Source organism: Pipistrellus kuhlii, unplaced genomic scaffold (genome assembly GCF_014108245.1).
Source record: "Pipistrellus kuhlii isolate mPipKuh1 unplaced genomic scaffold, mPipKuh1.p scaffold_m20_p_5, whole genome shotgun sequence".
Taxonomy (NCBI): Eukaryota; Metazoa; Chordata; class Mammalia; order Chiroptera; family Vespertilionidae; genus Pipistrellus; species Pipistrellus kuhlii.
In genome coordinates this window covers 36,596,867-36,613,546 of record NW_023425551.1, presented here as the reverse complement: position 1 = coordinate 36,613,546, position 16,680 = coordinate 36,596,867, and the positions used below count along the sequence as shown (strand labels likewise).

General features: G+C 39.3%; 1 protein-coding gene across 13 annotated transcripts in view; it reads right to left on the bottom strand.

The window, feature by feature from the left end:
* Positions 1 to 3,545: 3,545 nt before the first annotated feature.
* ASCC3 (activating signal cointegrator 1 complex subunit 3) overlaps positions 3,546 to 16,680 on the bottom strand; it is a 217,716-nt gene continuing 204,581 nt past the window's right edge. For 12 of the 13 annotated variants that reach the window (XM_036413368.2, XM_045573227.1, XM_045573228.1 and 9 more), the window contains 5 exons: positions 12,001 to 12,152; positions 9,958 to 10,105; positions 6,494 to 6,700; positions 4,421 to 4,596; positions 3,546 to 4,322 (listed from right to left, as the gene is read on the bottom strand). In XM_036413368.2, the coding sequence (XP_036269261.1) occupies positions 4,175 to 4,322; positions 4,421 to 4,596; positions 6,494 to 6,700; positions 9,958 to 10,105; positions 12,001 to 12,152 (831 nt within the window). In that variant the 3' untranslated portion in view covers positions 3,546 to 4,174. Of the gene's footprint in view, positions 4,323 to 4,420; positions 4,597 to 6,493; positions 6,701 to 9,957; positions 10,106 to 12,000; positions 12,153 to 16,680 lie in introns of those variants that run through there. The other variant, XM_045573232.1, reaches the window with a different exon arrangement.

The following is a 16,680-nucleotide window of genomic DNA, read 5'->3' as shown; positions in this document are numbered from 1 at the left end:
TTTATGCCAGTACCACACTGTTTTAATACTTGGCTTTATAGTATAGTTTGCTATCAGGTAGTGTGATACCTCCAAGTTTGTTCTTTCTCGTTTGCTGAGGCTATTTGGGGTATTTTGTGGTTCCATATACATTTTTGGAATATTTGTTCTAGTTCTAAGTATACCATTGATATTTTAATAGGAATTGCGTTGAATCTATAGATTGCTTTGGGTAGTATGGACATTTTAATGATGCTGACATCAAGAAAACAAATAATCGCCCAGCTGGCTGGATCAGTGATTGAGCATCGGACACCTATGAGCCAGGATGTCATGGTTCAAATCCCTGGACAGGGCACATGCCCGGGTTGTGGGCTCAGTCTCCAGTGGGGAGCATGCAGTAGACAGCCAAGAAATAATTCTCAGCATTGATATTTCTGTCTCTCTCTCCCTCTCCCTCTCTGAAATCAATAAAAATATATTTAAAAAAAAGAAAAGCAAACAAATAAACAAATAAGTTAAAAAAAAAAGGCAATGGACCTGAAATAAATACTCCTCCAAAGAGGACATACAAATAGCTAATAGACATATAAAAAGATGCTTGATGTCACTAATCACCAGAGAAATGCAAATTAAAACCACAATAGAAATCCCCTCATGCTTGTCAGAATGACTATCATCAATAAGCCAATAAACAAGTGTTGGCAAGGAACCCGTGTGCACTGCTGGAGGGAATGCAGATTGGTGCAGCCATTGTGTAAAACTGTATGGAGTAATCTCAGAAAATTAAAATAGAACTGCCTAATGACCCAGCAATTCCACTTCTGTACATATGTCCAAAGAAACTCAAAACACTAATTTGAAAGAATATATGCACCCCTATGTTCATTGCAGCGTTATTTACAATAGCCAAGATTGGAAGCAGCCAAGAACCCATCAGTAGATGGTGGATTAAAAAGCCGTGTTACATTTACAGAATGAAATACTCTTCTCCATAAAAAAAAATGAAATAAGCTAGTCAGAGAAAGACAAAATACCCTATGACTTCACGTATATGGGGAAATCTAATGAACAAAATTAACTTTCAAACAAAAAGAGATTCATAAACAGACTGGCAGCTGTCAGAGAGGAGGGGGGTTGATGTGGTTCAGTGAAAATGGTGAGGGATCGCCGAAACTGGTTTGGCTCAGTGGTAGAGCATTGGGCCTGCGGACTGAAAGGTCCCGGGTTTGATTCCCATCAAGGGCATGTTCCTTGGTTGCGGGCACATCCCCGGTAGGGGGTGTGCAAGAGGCAGCTGGTCGATGTGATGTTTCTCTCTCCCTTCCTCTCTGTATCTCTCTCCATTCCTCTCTGTGAAAAATCAATAAAATATATATATATATATAAAAAAAGAGTTGGTTTAAAAAAATGGTGAGGGATTAAGCAAAAAGAAAAAAAAAAGGCAGACATAGACAACAGTATGAAAAGGGGAGGTGGAAGAGGGCAAAGGTGGGATAAATGCTGGTAGATAGGGACTTGACTTTGGGTGGTGAGAGCACAATACGTTATGCAGATGATGTGTTACAGAACTGTACACTTGAAAACTGTATGGTTTCATTAACCAATGTCACCCCAATAATTTTTAAAAAGCCAATTCAGGTTATTCTTTTAAAGAAGCTGGCTCGTGAAGTAATTTTTGCCTACCCATTTTGGGTTATTTTTTAAAGAGAGAAGGCCCAAATTTATTATCAGTTCATATTATTCAATCATATGTAGTTCCTGTTGGAGGATCCTTTCACTGTAAATAGTTAGTAGCGGTGATGCAAAAAAGACAGGGTTCTGGTGAAAGAACACAGGGATCCAGAATCTCAGGCTAAGAAAGTTTTGATAATTGGAAGTTTTAAAATACTAGTAATACCCAGGATACATTGATATATAAGCATATTTCATTCTTTCCCATAAATAATGCTGTCACCATAACAAAACTACCTATGATCTTAAGTCTCTCTTCCTACGTTGACATAAGAAGGTTGGGTAAGTAGCCCGTTTTGGTGTCTCAGAGTACTTGGGATCTCTACAAGAGAGACTATTTCATGTCTCCACTGATTCCCCATCCTACTCAGAATTTGTCATAATCTTCTCTGGGGCCTTGCCAAAGAATTCCATTGCATACACATGAGATTTGCAGTCCTTACCCTCTAATTCAAGGTCATGTCACAGACTTTTCTATCCTTCTCACCTGTCACTCCTTTTCATGTCTGAAAATGCAAACTAACTGGACACCTTAGGCTGGGGTCTACTCACAGCTTGTTACTGTTCTACCTGGAATTCTCTTCTTTCATCTCTGCCTCCACAATTCTAGCTGCCTAGATATCCCTAAGTTATTTTTCTGGGTAATAATTCACTGCTACAATTACTTTATTATAGTTAGCTACATTTTATTTCATCACCAGGCTGCCTTGTTTGAGGGCAGGTCATGTCTCTGATTCAGGTGGGTATCAAACTACTCAACACGGTACTTGGAATACATATCTAATTGGAACTTCTAACAGAGTTGACAAACTCCAGAGGAATTTGAACAGGAATATGGAATTAGTCTGATTATGTTGGCACCTGTCCTGTTATAAGGTACACTTTACATTAGAATTTTGAAGTAATGCAAATAGCATTGGTCACTTATTGTTATAAGGTAAACATTTTCATGCAAGTGTACCTTGCCTTACCAGTGCCTTCTGCAGCTTGTTGTGAACTAATTGCTTTTGACTTAGGATTAATTTTAACTAGTCACATTTTTCCTTTCAGAAATGGACATAACAGAAATTCTTTCTTATTGGTAACAGGCCCTGTGTCACGTCTGGCAAAACAGATCTTCCAGTTCCCCAAACCTACCTGCTCTCTAAAAGGATTGGCACTGATAAACATGAAGACTACGAAATTGTTTCTCCTCAGGTTCCTGTATGGACTGGAGAAGTAAGTGGCTAAGGTATGAGTTTTAATTAGGAAATAAACTGCCAAAGAAAAACCAGGAAGACCTCTTTACATGAAGTGAACTGCAGACACCTCATGACCTTGGTGTGTTCATGAGTTACTTAGCTTTAATTCTGGGAAGTAAATGCCTGGTACCCACACACTACTTATTTCTCTTTTTCTCTTCCTTCCCCCTCCCATTTCCCTTTCTTCCCACTCCCACTCCCCCACCCTCTCCTTCTCCTCCTCCTCCTCCTCCTTCTTCTTCTCTCTCTCTCTCTCTCTCTTCTCTCTCTCTCTCTCTCTCTCTCTCAAACACAAGCAATATGTTCTGGTTTCAGAAAGCCTTTTAATATTTCCTTACTACAGGTGAAAACCTACTTGTAGGGGTTGAAAATTTTCTGTTTGCCTCGGAGCCATCCTGAAGAAGGTAATGTCAAAGAGTGGTCTGTATGCGATACAACATAAATCGCACTACACTTCTCTCCTTGTATAAGTAAACATATCGGGAAAAAAAGTGGAAGTGAAGTTTTGATACGGAAGGGAATAAGAATAGAAGAGTAAGTAATATGATGGAGAAAAAGCAGGAAGAATAACTGAGTCAGCTTGTTTTCAAGTGGCCATCTAAATATTTTATTTCCACAGTATCTACATTTTCTAAGGTCAGTATATTCTGTTTTCATCATTGAGCTCTGTAATATGATTTTACCTCATATATTATTAACATTTATTACTATAAGAAGTTCAGGAAATTATTTTTGCATGTGGCGAAGTACAAAGTTTGTTAACGAGACACATTATGTGCCACCATACAGGTATCTCACATACTTTAAGCTGCTTGGTTAGAAATCTGTCACAACAAATTCTAACTCTGTCACATCTCAGTGTAGTTTTCCTTAGAAAAAAAAGAAGAAGCTAATATTCTTGTAAACAGTACACTGTGCAATGTAAAATTTGATAATTCCTATATAATAATCGCAATATACATAAATTGATTCTCCTACAGGAGTATTGATTTTATATATAAGAAATTCCATGAAGACGACATTATAAAAGGCAACATTTGTTAAAAAGGCCACCGCAGTTAACTTGTGTTGAAAATGACTGCAACCACTGTCAATTTCCTGGGTGTCCTGAGGTCAGAAGTTGATTCCATCAAGGCAATCATCAAGTAATTCGACTCTGTCTAGGTGACTGAACAGCCAGACTCCTTAACCACTTCTTTCAAATAACTGCTGGGGTCAGGTTACTTCACCGTCAGGTCGGTCAAGGCATCAGAGATCTCCTCGTTGACCTGTGCAGAAATGCTCGCTGGTGTGATGTTGAGATGAATGTCATACTGCTGGTCTAGGCCAAGGTAGCAGTCGCTCATGAAATACAGGGTGTAGATATACCTAAAATAGAAAAACAGAACAAAGATATTAAACCCCCTTGCCAATCACAGTCATATTCCATTCTTTCAGAGTTTTGGTGGTGGTAAGGTTCTGCTTACCTTCCTGGTGCTTCTGGGGTATAAAAGGAGATGGAAGCGACATGATGATTCCGAACATACCCTACTCTTTTCAAAGCAATAAGTTCTCTCTTATCCACTTCTCCTAATATCAAAAACCATCCTTCATCTTTTGATTTGGGAAACCGAGGGGCAACTGCGTGGTTGTCTTGCTTTCCCTGTAACCCAGCAAGAAAAAGATAAAGCATTAATAATTTCTGGACTTTCTATACCACTTGGTTGTGATTAAAAGGCCATAAATACATACATTTCAGTCTATCTATCTGGGATGTTTTTAATTTTCTGGTTCAGTGTTTTGGATATGCTATCACTTATCTTTTTTTCAAGATCCTCAAAATACTGCTTTGTGGCTATAATCACCACAATATTTTGGCTCAGTTAGAACAGAAAGCCCTGTATCTTGACACTAATTTAGTAAATTCTCATAAATAATATTAATATCCAATTTGAAGATGAACAAATTGAGATAAAACCAGGTTAACCAAATCTTCCAAAGACGTATTCACAAGAAACTGAAAAAGGCAATCAAGATTAGATTCTAGACTTCAAAAAAATAAGCACTACAGCATCCAAGACTAATATTCACATATTATACAATAAAAACACATTCTAATAGAATATTAAAAAGTACTTTCTCCAAGGAAGGAAAATCATAAGCCAAGCAATTTGTAAGATATATTAATCACCATTATCCAAGATTAGATATCACCATATTGACAGCATTTGATTTTAGATTGAGATTACAAAATACATGATTATGCTAGTGTATCTGTAAAACAATGATGTCATGGCATAAAAAGTGCTAATAAAGACATGCATTAATAATGACATGCTCCCAATCAGGCTTTATTCAAGATTCTGGAGGGACATGTTTTACTCAAGGCATTTTAAAAGAGAGCATGAAGAATAATGTATTTTTCCAGCACTTACAAACAAAATTAAAAGGGTTTATTTTGGCATGATTGAATCTAATTTTTAAGTAGCAATATTAAGGTAAAAAAAAAGTCATAGGTTTTTTCCCATGGTTTTACCTGTATGATTATTATTTTTTTTGTAAGTTGGGATCTACTATCTCATCTAGACATTCTCATATTAAAGCCTCTGAAATGCCAGAGGTCAAACAGTTCATACTCACAGGGACAGATTTTAAGAATTAGAAATCAAACAAGGTGGGACTTGAAGGCACATTATTGCAGGGAAGGTGTAACAGGAGAACGTTTCTCACCAGGCTACGTGTGAGAACAGAAGACAGTCCTGAAGCACTACAGCCTCACGCCTGTGGGCTTATTCCAGGCACAGGAGAGCCCCCCGGACTCTACTTGGCTCAAGTGAAGGCAAATTTTTTATTTCAATTATCATGGTTATTTCAAAACCCAATCCGGCCACATGCGATGCACTAATAGTCTCAGAGGACCTAATGATTAATTTTGATGGTCACAGGTAACAGAAAAGAGTGCAGTAATTACAAATAAAGATACTGTACATCTCTGGCCTGCATGATCACTGACAAAGCCCTCTCCTATGCATTTAAGGGAGGAAGAGGCAGATGTGGCAACTGAGGCACAGAAAAGCTTAGTGTCTTATTCCAATCCATGGAGCTAGGTGGTAAAGCTTTGCTGTCACCTGCATCCAGCCCTGCGTGGTTCCCAAAGAACGAAGTGCTTCCAGGGCAGTGCTTTGCAAACTTCAATGTCCTTAAAGAGTCATCTGGGATGATGGGCAGAAGTCCAGATTTTGAGATCCCTCCTCCTGAGCTGCTGATGCCAACAGTCTGGAGGAGGGCCAACGAATCTGCACTCTGAAGGCACTCCGGAGATTCTGTTGGACGGTGTCTATGGGCCATGTTTTGAGAACAGTACCCCAGGCAACATACTATCATGTAAGGTCGATATTCTGGGGTTGAACACTGGCACATGAGGAGAACTGAGTGAGGCCAGTTGAGAAAGAGGGATTCATGAATGACACGGACGCATTAGTAAGGTAAAAGATATGTGGGGTGGCGCACGCTGGTGTCTGGTGTGTGAAGCATTTGAGAATGGAAACCAAACACTATACCTTGTGGAACCCAACATGGGCTCTCTGCAGGCTGACTTGAAGCACATACTCCTGATCAGCATGCAATCTGATCCATCTGTTGTCATTTCGCTTGTCTGAAGTCATAGTAGTGATAGAAAGTTCACTATGTCCTTTGGAATCATCCCACCAGCCTTTGACACTTAGGGCAACATCTATCACTGGTAAGTGAGATAAGAAATTCCATGCCTGGAGGGGAGGGGGGGATATATATATAAAATAAAGGATGTTAATTTGATTAAGTTCGGAGTCAGTTCAGTGAGAACCTATGTAACATTTGTCTACTTTCCCCTCCAATGGTAGCATTTCCCAAAACTAAAGTACAATATTAATACCAGGATTAATCAACACTGACACACTCCATAGCTTGTGTTCAGATTTTCCAGTTTTTCTTGTACTTACTGTGTTCAAAAATAGTGTGCTTTTAATCTTTGTAGTTTAAAGTCCTCTTAAAATCAACTAAAAAAAATTAATCATTATCTAAACTTGTGACCACATTATTATCAATCCCCCCTAGATACTGAGTGACTACTGACTATACTAAAAATAAGTTTGAAAATGTTTATCATTGAGTTGGTTTGTGGTTTGTTGTAGAGAAACATCCATTCTAACATTTACGTGACTTCTAAGGTAGAGAGCACTGCTTGGGGATAGAAAAGTAACCAAAAAATGTGATGCAATTGTTGATGTCAGTCAGTCAGCAACATCCATTGATCACTTATTGTACAAAATGGGATTTTTTTGGCCCGTACTCTAAATTTATTCTGAAAGAAAAACTTTTCTGTATGTATGTATGTCATAAGGGACCTTGGACCTTATCAGTTCAGGGTTCCTTCTAGGAATATATATATGCATTATATTGAGAATTCAGATTAAGTCTACGGCCATACCATCCTGAATGCACCCGATCTCGTCTGATCTCGGAAGCTAAGCAGGGTCGGGCCTGGTTAGTACTTGGATGGGAGAATACAGATTAAAATGACACATACTAAGGGAGTAAATTGAATGATATTTGTGAGAAATCGGTATGCAAATAGTAACTGTTCATCATCATAGAGAGAATGAATGAATGAGTGAATTTCTAAGTCTCCAGAAAGGAGGAAGTAACAAAATAAACTTGATGTCCTCAGATAATTGTCAACTTTTCCTATTAATTACAATTATGTGGCACTATCAGTGGAGAAAACTTCTCAATATAATGGCTGTTTTATCAGTTCCTATCTAAGTTAGTTTTTAAAAGTACGTGAATACTTTAATTTTGATTTTCTTTTTATTTCGTTAACATATACCACAGATTTGCTTATAAGCTTTGATTTCCTGTTTGTTAAGACTTTAGTGATGCTGAGCACACCTAATTGAAATAAAATAGCCCTGATAAGTCAAACTACCCCTTAGGAATTAAAAAAAAGAAAAAAAAGAAAAAGTAAACCCAATGCAAATTTTCAATCTAAACCAATCCTGTAACTCGTCATGTGATTCTGAAATTATGTCTGGAATAGACATTTAAATAGTCAAGCCACAGAATTGTTTACACTGTGCTTCCAGGTAACAAATGATGGCCTCTCCCCTGATGGAACCAGTAATTCAGAACCTAGAAGCTGCATGTGCCACTTGATGCTCACTGACACTGGCCAGACTGGAAAGTGACCAAGGAGACACTTTGATACACAATTTCTACAAAGCTTTCAAATTTGTGAGACAACACACATAACATATTTCTTGTTTAATGTACTATTAAGTTAGTTACCAATATATGTTTTCAATTATTAGCAACACATTGGGATTTTACTTTACAGAAGTTGGATCTGACTTTTTATACATAGGTGTTCTTTGTATAGCACTTATTATTATTTTTCACCCTCAGTGTGTACAGAGATATCTGTTGTGTGTGTATGCGTGTGTACACACACATGCACATATGTATATAAAACATGAGCTATTTTTTACAGAAACTGCTAAGACATTTCAATACCAGCCAAACATATTTATCTGAGGATTAATCTTCATCTATTGAATCAGGCAGGAGCACTGCCATGCATACAATTATTTAATTAGCAGCCAAATCCGCTGCCAGTCAGCAGCCGTTTCAGGCATACTGATGGGATGGGAGATGCAAATCTCACAGTCGTCCTGCCTTTTCTCATTACTACTGCAATTAGCACTTAAATTGATGCTTTAAACATACTAATTTCTGGAATAATTCAGGATTTGTATGTTACCTGGGATCGCCTCACTGCAGAGCCAACACCAGATTGCTCTGCATATTGAAGCACTTTTGAGCCAAATAACCATCATCATATCAGACTGAGCCAATTTGCATTTGGTTTTAAAGATAACAGAATGGCAATTTATGCAAATAAATTAAGTAAGTTTACTTCTGAGTTCTCCCTGATCTAATTAAAACAATGTTCTAATTTTTTATCACATCTAAAACTTGGCTTAAAATCTATGTATGCTTTGTTAGAAATCTTTGTTGCTAATGGAAGACTTGTTTTGATTTAAATACATTGTTTTTATTCATAATTTTGATGGTAATTTAGTTAGGAAGGTAAGAACTTATCATGAATATTTAAATAGTTTTTGGTGCCAATTTTGGGTTCAACAGAAATTGAACAATCAGACTTTAATGCCTGTTACACTTTTTCCAAGTCTTATTCAAAAATCAGTTCTACTGGGGGGAAAAATGACATTGTTTAGAAATTTCTTTATTTTAATACCTGCATTTACAAGTCAGTGTGTTAATTATGTTACAAATCCAGAATGCTTACTTTGACATATTTAGGGTAAAACTGCTTAAGACTTAAAGGTCTAGATATGCCAAATATTTCTGGCATCATTCATTCATATTTTTAGCCTTTCCAAAGACGGTTTGGAGAGATGACTTACATTGTTTTTTACAACACAGATCTAAAGTTATATGGTATACAAATGAGGAGTTTATTTGAAGGAATACTTTAGAATCTAGTCACACTAAAGTGATTAAAATGAGCGTGGGGGCATAAAAGAGTAACTGAGGCAACGGCATGAAAATGTAGTCAAGCATAAAGGAAGAGAGACTCTGCTGAAGGGGTGAGGGGTGCGCCTGGGTCACACAGCTTCGTGAAGGACAAGCTGTCTCAGACTTTGCTCTGCCAGCTGCTGAAACAACCCCTGATAATGCCATTGCTCCTTCTAATTACTGATACTGTCATATTTCTGATGTCATTATTGAGCTCCTATTCTATATCAAGAACTGCATGAAGCAGTTTACATAAAAACATGCTGCTTAATTTTCACAAGAACTTCATGAGACAGGTATGTTGTTTCACATTCCTAATCATGGCTGGTAAATGGTGGACAGGATTTAAACCCAGGTGAGGCTGACTCCAATAACTGATGCTCTAAGTTAAAAAACTCCTGGCATAAATTCCCAGAGTAAAGGATCTTTAAAACATGGAAGGCCTTACCTGCTTCATTTTTGGGGCCGGCAGCTCGTTTTCTATCATGGAGCTGAACACCCGCTCCTTCCCTCCACAGGCGTGAATCAGCTCAGGAAGGCACTCGATGAAGCCAGGGTCGCCCGCACGTGGGCCCTTCACACCTGAGCTCCATTTCCTAAGAAATAACACCAACACCAACCAGGTCATTCTTTTGTAGCATGAATGAGATTTTCTGACACAGATGGCTTATAAAATTTGAATAGTTTTTGAAAACATTTATTTAAAAGGCTGTTATTGATAAGTGACAAAATCAGCTTGCATTCTTTTTTTTTTTTTTTTTAAATCCTCATCTGAGGATATACTTTCACTGATTTCTAGAGAGAGAGAAAAGGGAAGAGAGAAAAACATTGATCAGTTGCCTTCTGTATGCGCCCTAATGGATAATCAAACCCGCAACCTACGTATGTGCCCTGACAGGAAATAGAAGCTGAAACTTTTTGGTGAATGGGAGGATGCTCCAACCAACTGAGCCACCTGGCCGGGACCGGCCTGCGTTCTTTAAGACTGCCAATCCACGCCAGTATCGCTAGCTCTACATAAAATGGGCAAATCATATCTGAGCTCGGTGAATAGTGAGGCCGCAGGTGTCTTTCTACAGGAAAGCACTAATGTGTGCCAATGCTTCTATATGCTTCAAGGCTGAAGTGGAGCCCTGACATGTTTTTAATGGATGCAGGCAAAGGACTCCATAATCACTTGAATAGGTTTTCATTGTAAATAGTTGGGAACTTAAGAGTAAAAAAAAAATACATCTTGGGAATCTTTGAGATTTACAGTATAAATAGTGCTGATCCCCAAGAATGTGGCACACCTACATTTTATTCCCTATCTGCTATTTATAGAGCAAAAAGAAACATATAATTAAAACTATATCAATATAGCACTTTTCAGGGTTAGAGTAAGAACTGCACCAAATCTCCTAGGCCCCAGCAGCTTCCATAACAGGCTTGCGTGCTGTGTTGGGTAAGTACCCTTAGGTGTCTGCTTTACTACTGAAACCCAACTCCCATGACTCTTAGCACCACATTGGAAGGGTTCCCGAAACTAAGCTGCAGACATATGAGCTATCTGCTTTCCCCCTCATGCCACCAGCTGCTGATGCGGCTCACGCTCTGAATGTGCCTTTTGCTTTCCAAGGGACAGCCCGTGGTGGGGACTCAGCATCACGAAAACAACTGCCCTGGAACCCATTGAGACAAACTGAGGGACTTTCCTGAGGAGACCCCATGCGAGACTGAGGTGCTGGCTGGCACCTGTATCTAGATGTCTCCAATGACTGCCACCCCTAGTCTGGCTGACAAGGGGCAGAGGGTGCATGACAGTGGCCTCAGTCAGACTGTTCTGCTGGTCTACATGACTGTGAACCCACATGTTGGCTGCAACATGTCTCCCAGCTGGTGTGAAAGAAACAATTTCACTTAAACATTGCCCACCTTGCTTGTAAGGTGTGCTTCCCTTTTCCTTGCTAAAGTATTTATAGCCATGTACATAGGAACTAAGGGTAAGTAACTTGATGATAATATAGACTCATCTTTTAAGCTCCAGTTATATCTTGAACTGTTAATATCCATAACTACCCAATTTTGGACATTTTGTAGATGTACAATTTACGTTTGAACTGAGGATTTCAGATTCTTCAAATCTATACTGCAGTAACAGAAATTGGTCATTTATTTTGCTTTAGACAACAAAGTAGTTTAGCATCTTCTAAAATAAAGGTGGTACTGTAAAGGTATAAACACAGTTAAAATAGAAATGCATCCAATGTTGCAAGTGGAGAACAATTTACTAGGAGGTTAAAATGGACTGCGGTTCAGCTTGGGACAGGATCGAATTCCAAGTGAGAATGTCGCATCACTAGGCCACATCTCCTTCTGGGAAGGGAGGGCATTATCCCTGTGAGGAATCAAGATTTGAGGCACAACCTGAAAATCAAGTGACCACACATATAAAGAAAGTAATTTTTTAAAAAATTTAAAGTCCAATGACATTGATCATTAAAACAATTACCTGAAAATGTGAAGATGGTGCTGTTCTATGTTTGGTATTGTGAGAAGAGAAGAGTCTTTCAGCCACCGACCCTGGATCACCATCTGGACCAGGTTAGTGATGTTCAGGGCAGTCACCAGCCATCCCTGGTTTGCAGCCACATCGAGCATCGCCTGGTCAGGAAAAATGCATACATTACAAGGATACTATGGCCCTCTCCACCGGGAGCTGATATCAGCTTAAACAAAAAGCAAACACACAAAATTTCCCAGGCATTACACCTAAATATATAATGAAAATGGGAACCAGAAAATATACTAGAGTTGGATTAAAGGGAACAATCTCCTATAGCATTTATTGTACAGTACTTCCTACAAAGTGCAAATTTTTAGATTTTTTTTAGGGCAGCAATGACAGATAACACTGGTAAAACAAAGAGAAAAATTCAGTGTACTTTGAGAGCAAATACCTATATCATTCACTGTATCAACAGCATTAACAGCTGCATTAAAATAGTAAATTCGTCTTTCCCAAATTTATAATCAATAATGGTAAGGTGATAGGAGGTTTCCTTGCCAAAAATTTACTTTCTCTCCAAAGAAGACAATACACAAGATGCTTAGCAAAGGGGGCACTGCCAGTGATACACTGAAATGATGAGAAGCTATTCATATTAGTCTATACATTTAATCTAATGTTTTATGGACAAACAAATGCTGCACTTGCTTAAGGCAAAACTAAACAGTGAAATCTTATTTAAACAAAGGAGATGTTTACACAGGCAAAGCTATTTCAATTAAATTAGATTCCAGAGAATGCTGACTTAAAGACACAGACTTTAGTATCCTGATCCAAGGCAGCTACTTTCCATAGTTTTAGGAGAGTCCTCTCTTATTTTGGGAAAGAGAGAGATGGAGGTAAGAGAAATTAGATGCACCTAGTACATGCTTAACATCACGATTACTGTTTGTAAAATATTTACCAAACGTATAAAATCTATTAGCAGATTTTTAGAAATAATTTTTAAGATATATTATTTTGGTAAAATTAATTTGCCATATTATTTAGTACAATTGAGACAGACATATATTTTCTTCTAAGTTTTGGATTTCCTATTTTATGTTCTCTAATTTGAATGATGTCAAATAGCTTTAAAAGCATCTGGCTAAACCAACTTGTGGTCTTTTCATAGACATCCTAGGGAAACGGGCTAATGTTTCCGGATATCATGGTTAATGTGTTGGAATGGGCAACTTAGTCTACAGCACCCATGAGTCCATTAATTATACAACATAAAGTGTGAGTGTTGGTGCAATAAACGTATACATATGTATGTATATGTGCGTATAGCAGTGTATTTACACGTACAAACATACATGTTCATAAATCTAGGAGACATCTACTTCTATTTTTTCCTATTTCTCTGCAGAGCTGATTAAAACACTCTGCCTTCCTTTGAAGTGCATGAGACAAGCAGGTCATGATGAAAACCACCCAGATAAAAACAGCATCAGTTCACAAGTCACAACTCTTGAGTTCTCTGAGGGAACAGCAAAGGAAAGGAGAAATGAATAATTATATCTAATCCAGAATCATGATGATGTTAGAAGTTGTAATGCAGAGTAACTATGGTGATTTTACTTGTGATTTTACATTACAGCTTGACTGAAAATAAATTCCAGACCGAAGGCTCACATACTAGAAGAGTTGGAAGGATGGACCATATGTTTTTAACTTTGAAGTTTTCATGATGAAGTTGAAAGATCTCATAAAATTTATGAGAGCTCCCCACAATTTTTCATTGTATGGCCCAGATGTGAAAATGTAAAAAATCATGCAAAGTGACTGCTTACATGAAGTAAATGAGAATTTGTATTGTGAATTGGAAACTATTATTTATCTTGTTTTCATTTAGAGAAAAGGCAGGTGGGGAGATCAGGAATCTGGGACGATAAGAAGTTCTGCAACTACTTGAATGTGGTGAGCCAGCCGTTCAAACCCTTAGTCCTCTGCTCAGTCTCTCCCTGGCCTGTCCTGTTTTCTTTGCCCCACCACGACCCTCACCCAATCACCTGAAATGTTATAAAAAACCCTTTATTCTCATTCTCATCTAACTCTTCTTCAATTCATAGTTTATATTGTTACCAAAGTAAATTTTTAGAGAAATAAAACCGATTGTGTTATTTCTCTGCTTACATTACTTCAATGGCTTTGCACTGTGCAGAGGACCCAAGCTAACAAGCTTCTCTGCACGCCGGTCAATACCTCTGCTGAGTCTGTTCCTGGCACAGCCCACGTGCCCTTCCTATACTAACTGACTGGCAAAGTCCCACATTCGCCCTCGCTCTTTATGTTCTCTTTTGGCCGTTGCACTGCTCCTTCATCTCATCTGCCTAGGAAATGCCTATTGATCTTTCATCTAGCTCGGATGCTGCTCCTTCCTGTGAAGTCTCCCTGATTCTTCCAGATGGGCTGCAGGCACTTCTTTCCCTATGCGTCTGCACTCTTGACACAGCCACATCCCACCACTGTCCTACTGTGAATCTCTGTTTACACATCTGCCTTTAAACGATAGACTCCTTGATAGCAAGAATCTGGAAATATTCTTTGTCACTATACTCTTGGAGTAGTGCACTTTTTATTAGTAAAAATTCCATTACAACAATTATAACAACATTCTGCCTACTAAGTTGGAATCATTTTTAATTCCTTGTCATGTCCAGCTGTGACAGGATGGAAATGTGATTTATAATGTTGTATTCATTTATAAAATTACTAGAAGCCTGGTGCATGAAAATTCATGCACTGGAGGGGGGGTCCCTCAGCCTGGTCTGCCTCCTCTCACAGTCCAGAAGCCCTCAGGGGCGGGAGGGAACCCAGCAATCAGGGGAAGGCAACACCCCATCACATCTTTGCCACTGCCAGCAGTGTGAGCCTCAGCTGGCCCTTGTTACCTGAGCCTCGGTCGGCCGGGCAGCAGCCATCTGAGGCTTGCCTGTGCCTCGGGCTGGTCCAGAGTGGCTGGGGGGCTGAGCAGACTGGGAGACTCCAGAGGGAGGCATGCAGAGCGGGGCTGAGGGGACTAGGCACCACCATATTGTGGCTGTGGGTGCCACCAGCTTTGAGGGCATGGCAGTCAATTAGCATATTCCCTCCTTATTGGTTGTGGGTGCCACCATCTTTTGAGGGTGGCAGTCAATTAGCATATTCTCTTCTTATTGGCTGTGGGTACTGCCATCTTTGCAATGGCGTGATTTTCAATTAGCATATTCCCTCTTTATTAGATAGGATACTAAAATTAAAGCATTATTATGATTAACAAACTGTGAAGCTGTCATTTATGAGAGCAGGTGATGAGTTTAGTTTTGAACATATTTTAACTAAGCTGCCACTATAAAGCCACTTGAAAGGTTCAGGTAAAAATGAGGTCAGGAGAGAGAGTATGGGCTAGGAGTACAGATTTAGAAATCCTGCACACGAAGTGGACAGCTAGAAGAGTTAAAACGAGCAGCTTAGGAGCAGAGGTGAGGACAGTAATGATTACAATTAATTTGGGTGTTGAAGCAGATAATTCAGATGATGATAGAGAATCCAGAGAGTTGACAGATTTGAGCCTACTGGTGACATCACTGTTGAAAAGGTCAACTCTAGGGCCATTGCTGTTTAGGATGGCAAGTGAATAAGGACTGAACTAATGGATGAGGAAAACATAAGAGTAACAGGAATGTTCAGTTAAGCCGACTGGTACAGAATCTGTGGTCAGAGAGGAGGGTCAGAGGGTGATATGATGAAGGTGGTGCCTAAAGTGGTTAGAATATAGTAGTTATTAGAGTGGAATGGTTTGGGATACATGCAATTATGAAGTAGAAAAGGGAGATGTTGAAGCCACTATGATGACTGTAAGAGAAGGGATGGAGCTGAAGACTATGAACGGGTGTTTGAGGACGGTGAGGAAAGAGATCTACAATCTAGAACATAGTTGAAAGAGAAATTTTGCAGACACTGACAGTAAAACATAAATGGATGAAAGAAGCAGAAATCTGAAAAGATGTGGATGGAGGGATGGGAGGAGGCAGACCTTAATTACTGGAGAAATAAAAAGAATTAGCCAACTCAGGAGTTTCAGAGGAAATGTAGAATGGGGTAGTATGTGTGTCTGCCTAGATCTGACTGAGAGGCAAGAGAGGAAAGAGTGAGGAAGGAAGGAGAGATGGATGGGGAGAGAGGGAGAGGCCAAAAACAAAGAGAAGTACACAAACTATACACATCCCAGACCTCATTCTCACATGGATATAATGATAAAGTAATGACTTCATCTTGGTTTTCCAATTTCATATCTGTGCTCATTACCCCATATTCTATACTACTTCTGAATGAGCCATGTTAATAAAAGAATAATATGCTAATTAGACTGGACATTTTCCAGACATCTTCCGGATGTCCTTCCAGACAAAGCCATGGTGGCAGAGGCCGAGGCAGAGACAGTTAGGGGAGATCAGGCTGGCAGGGGGGGGGAGCAGTTAGGGATGATCAGGCTGTCAGGGGAGCAGTTAGGGGGTGATCAGGTCAGTAGGCAGAGGCGGTTAGGGGTGATCAGGCAGGCAAGGGAGCAGTTAGGGGCATCAGGCCAGCAGGGGAGGGCTGTTAGGGATTATCAGTCTGGCAGGGGAGGACAGTTAGGGGTGTTCAGGCCAGCAGGGG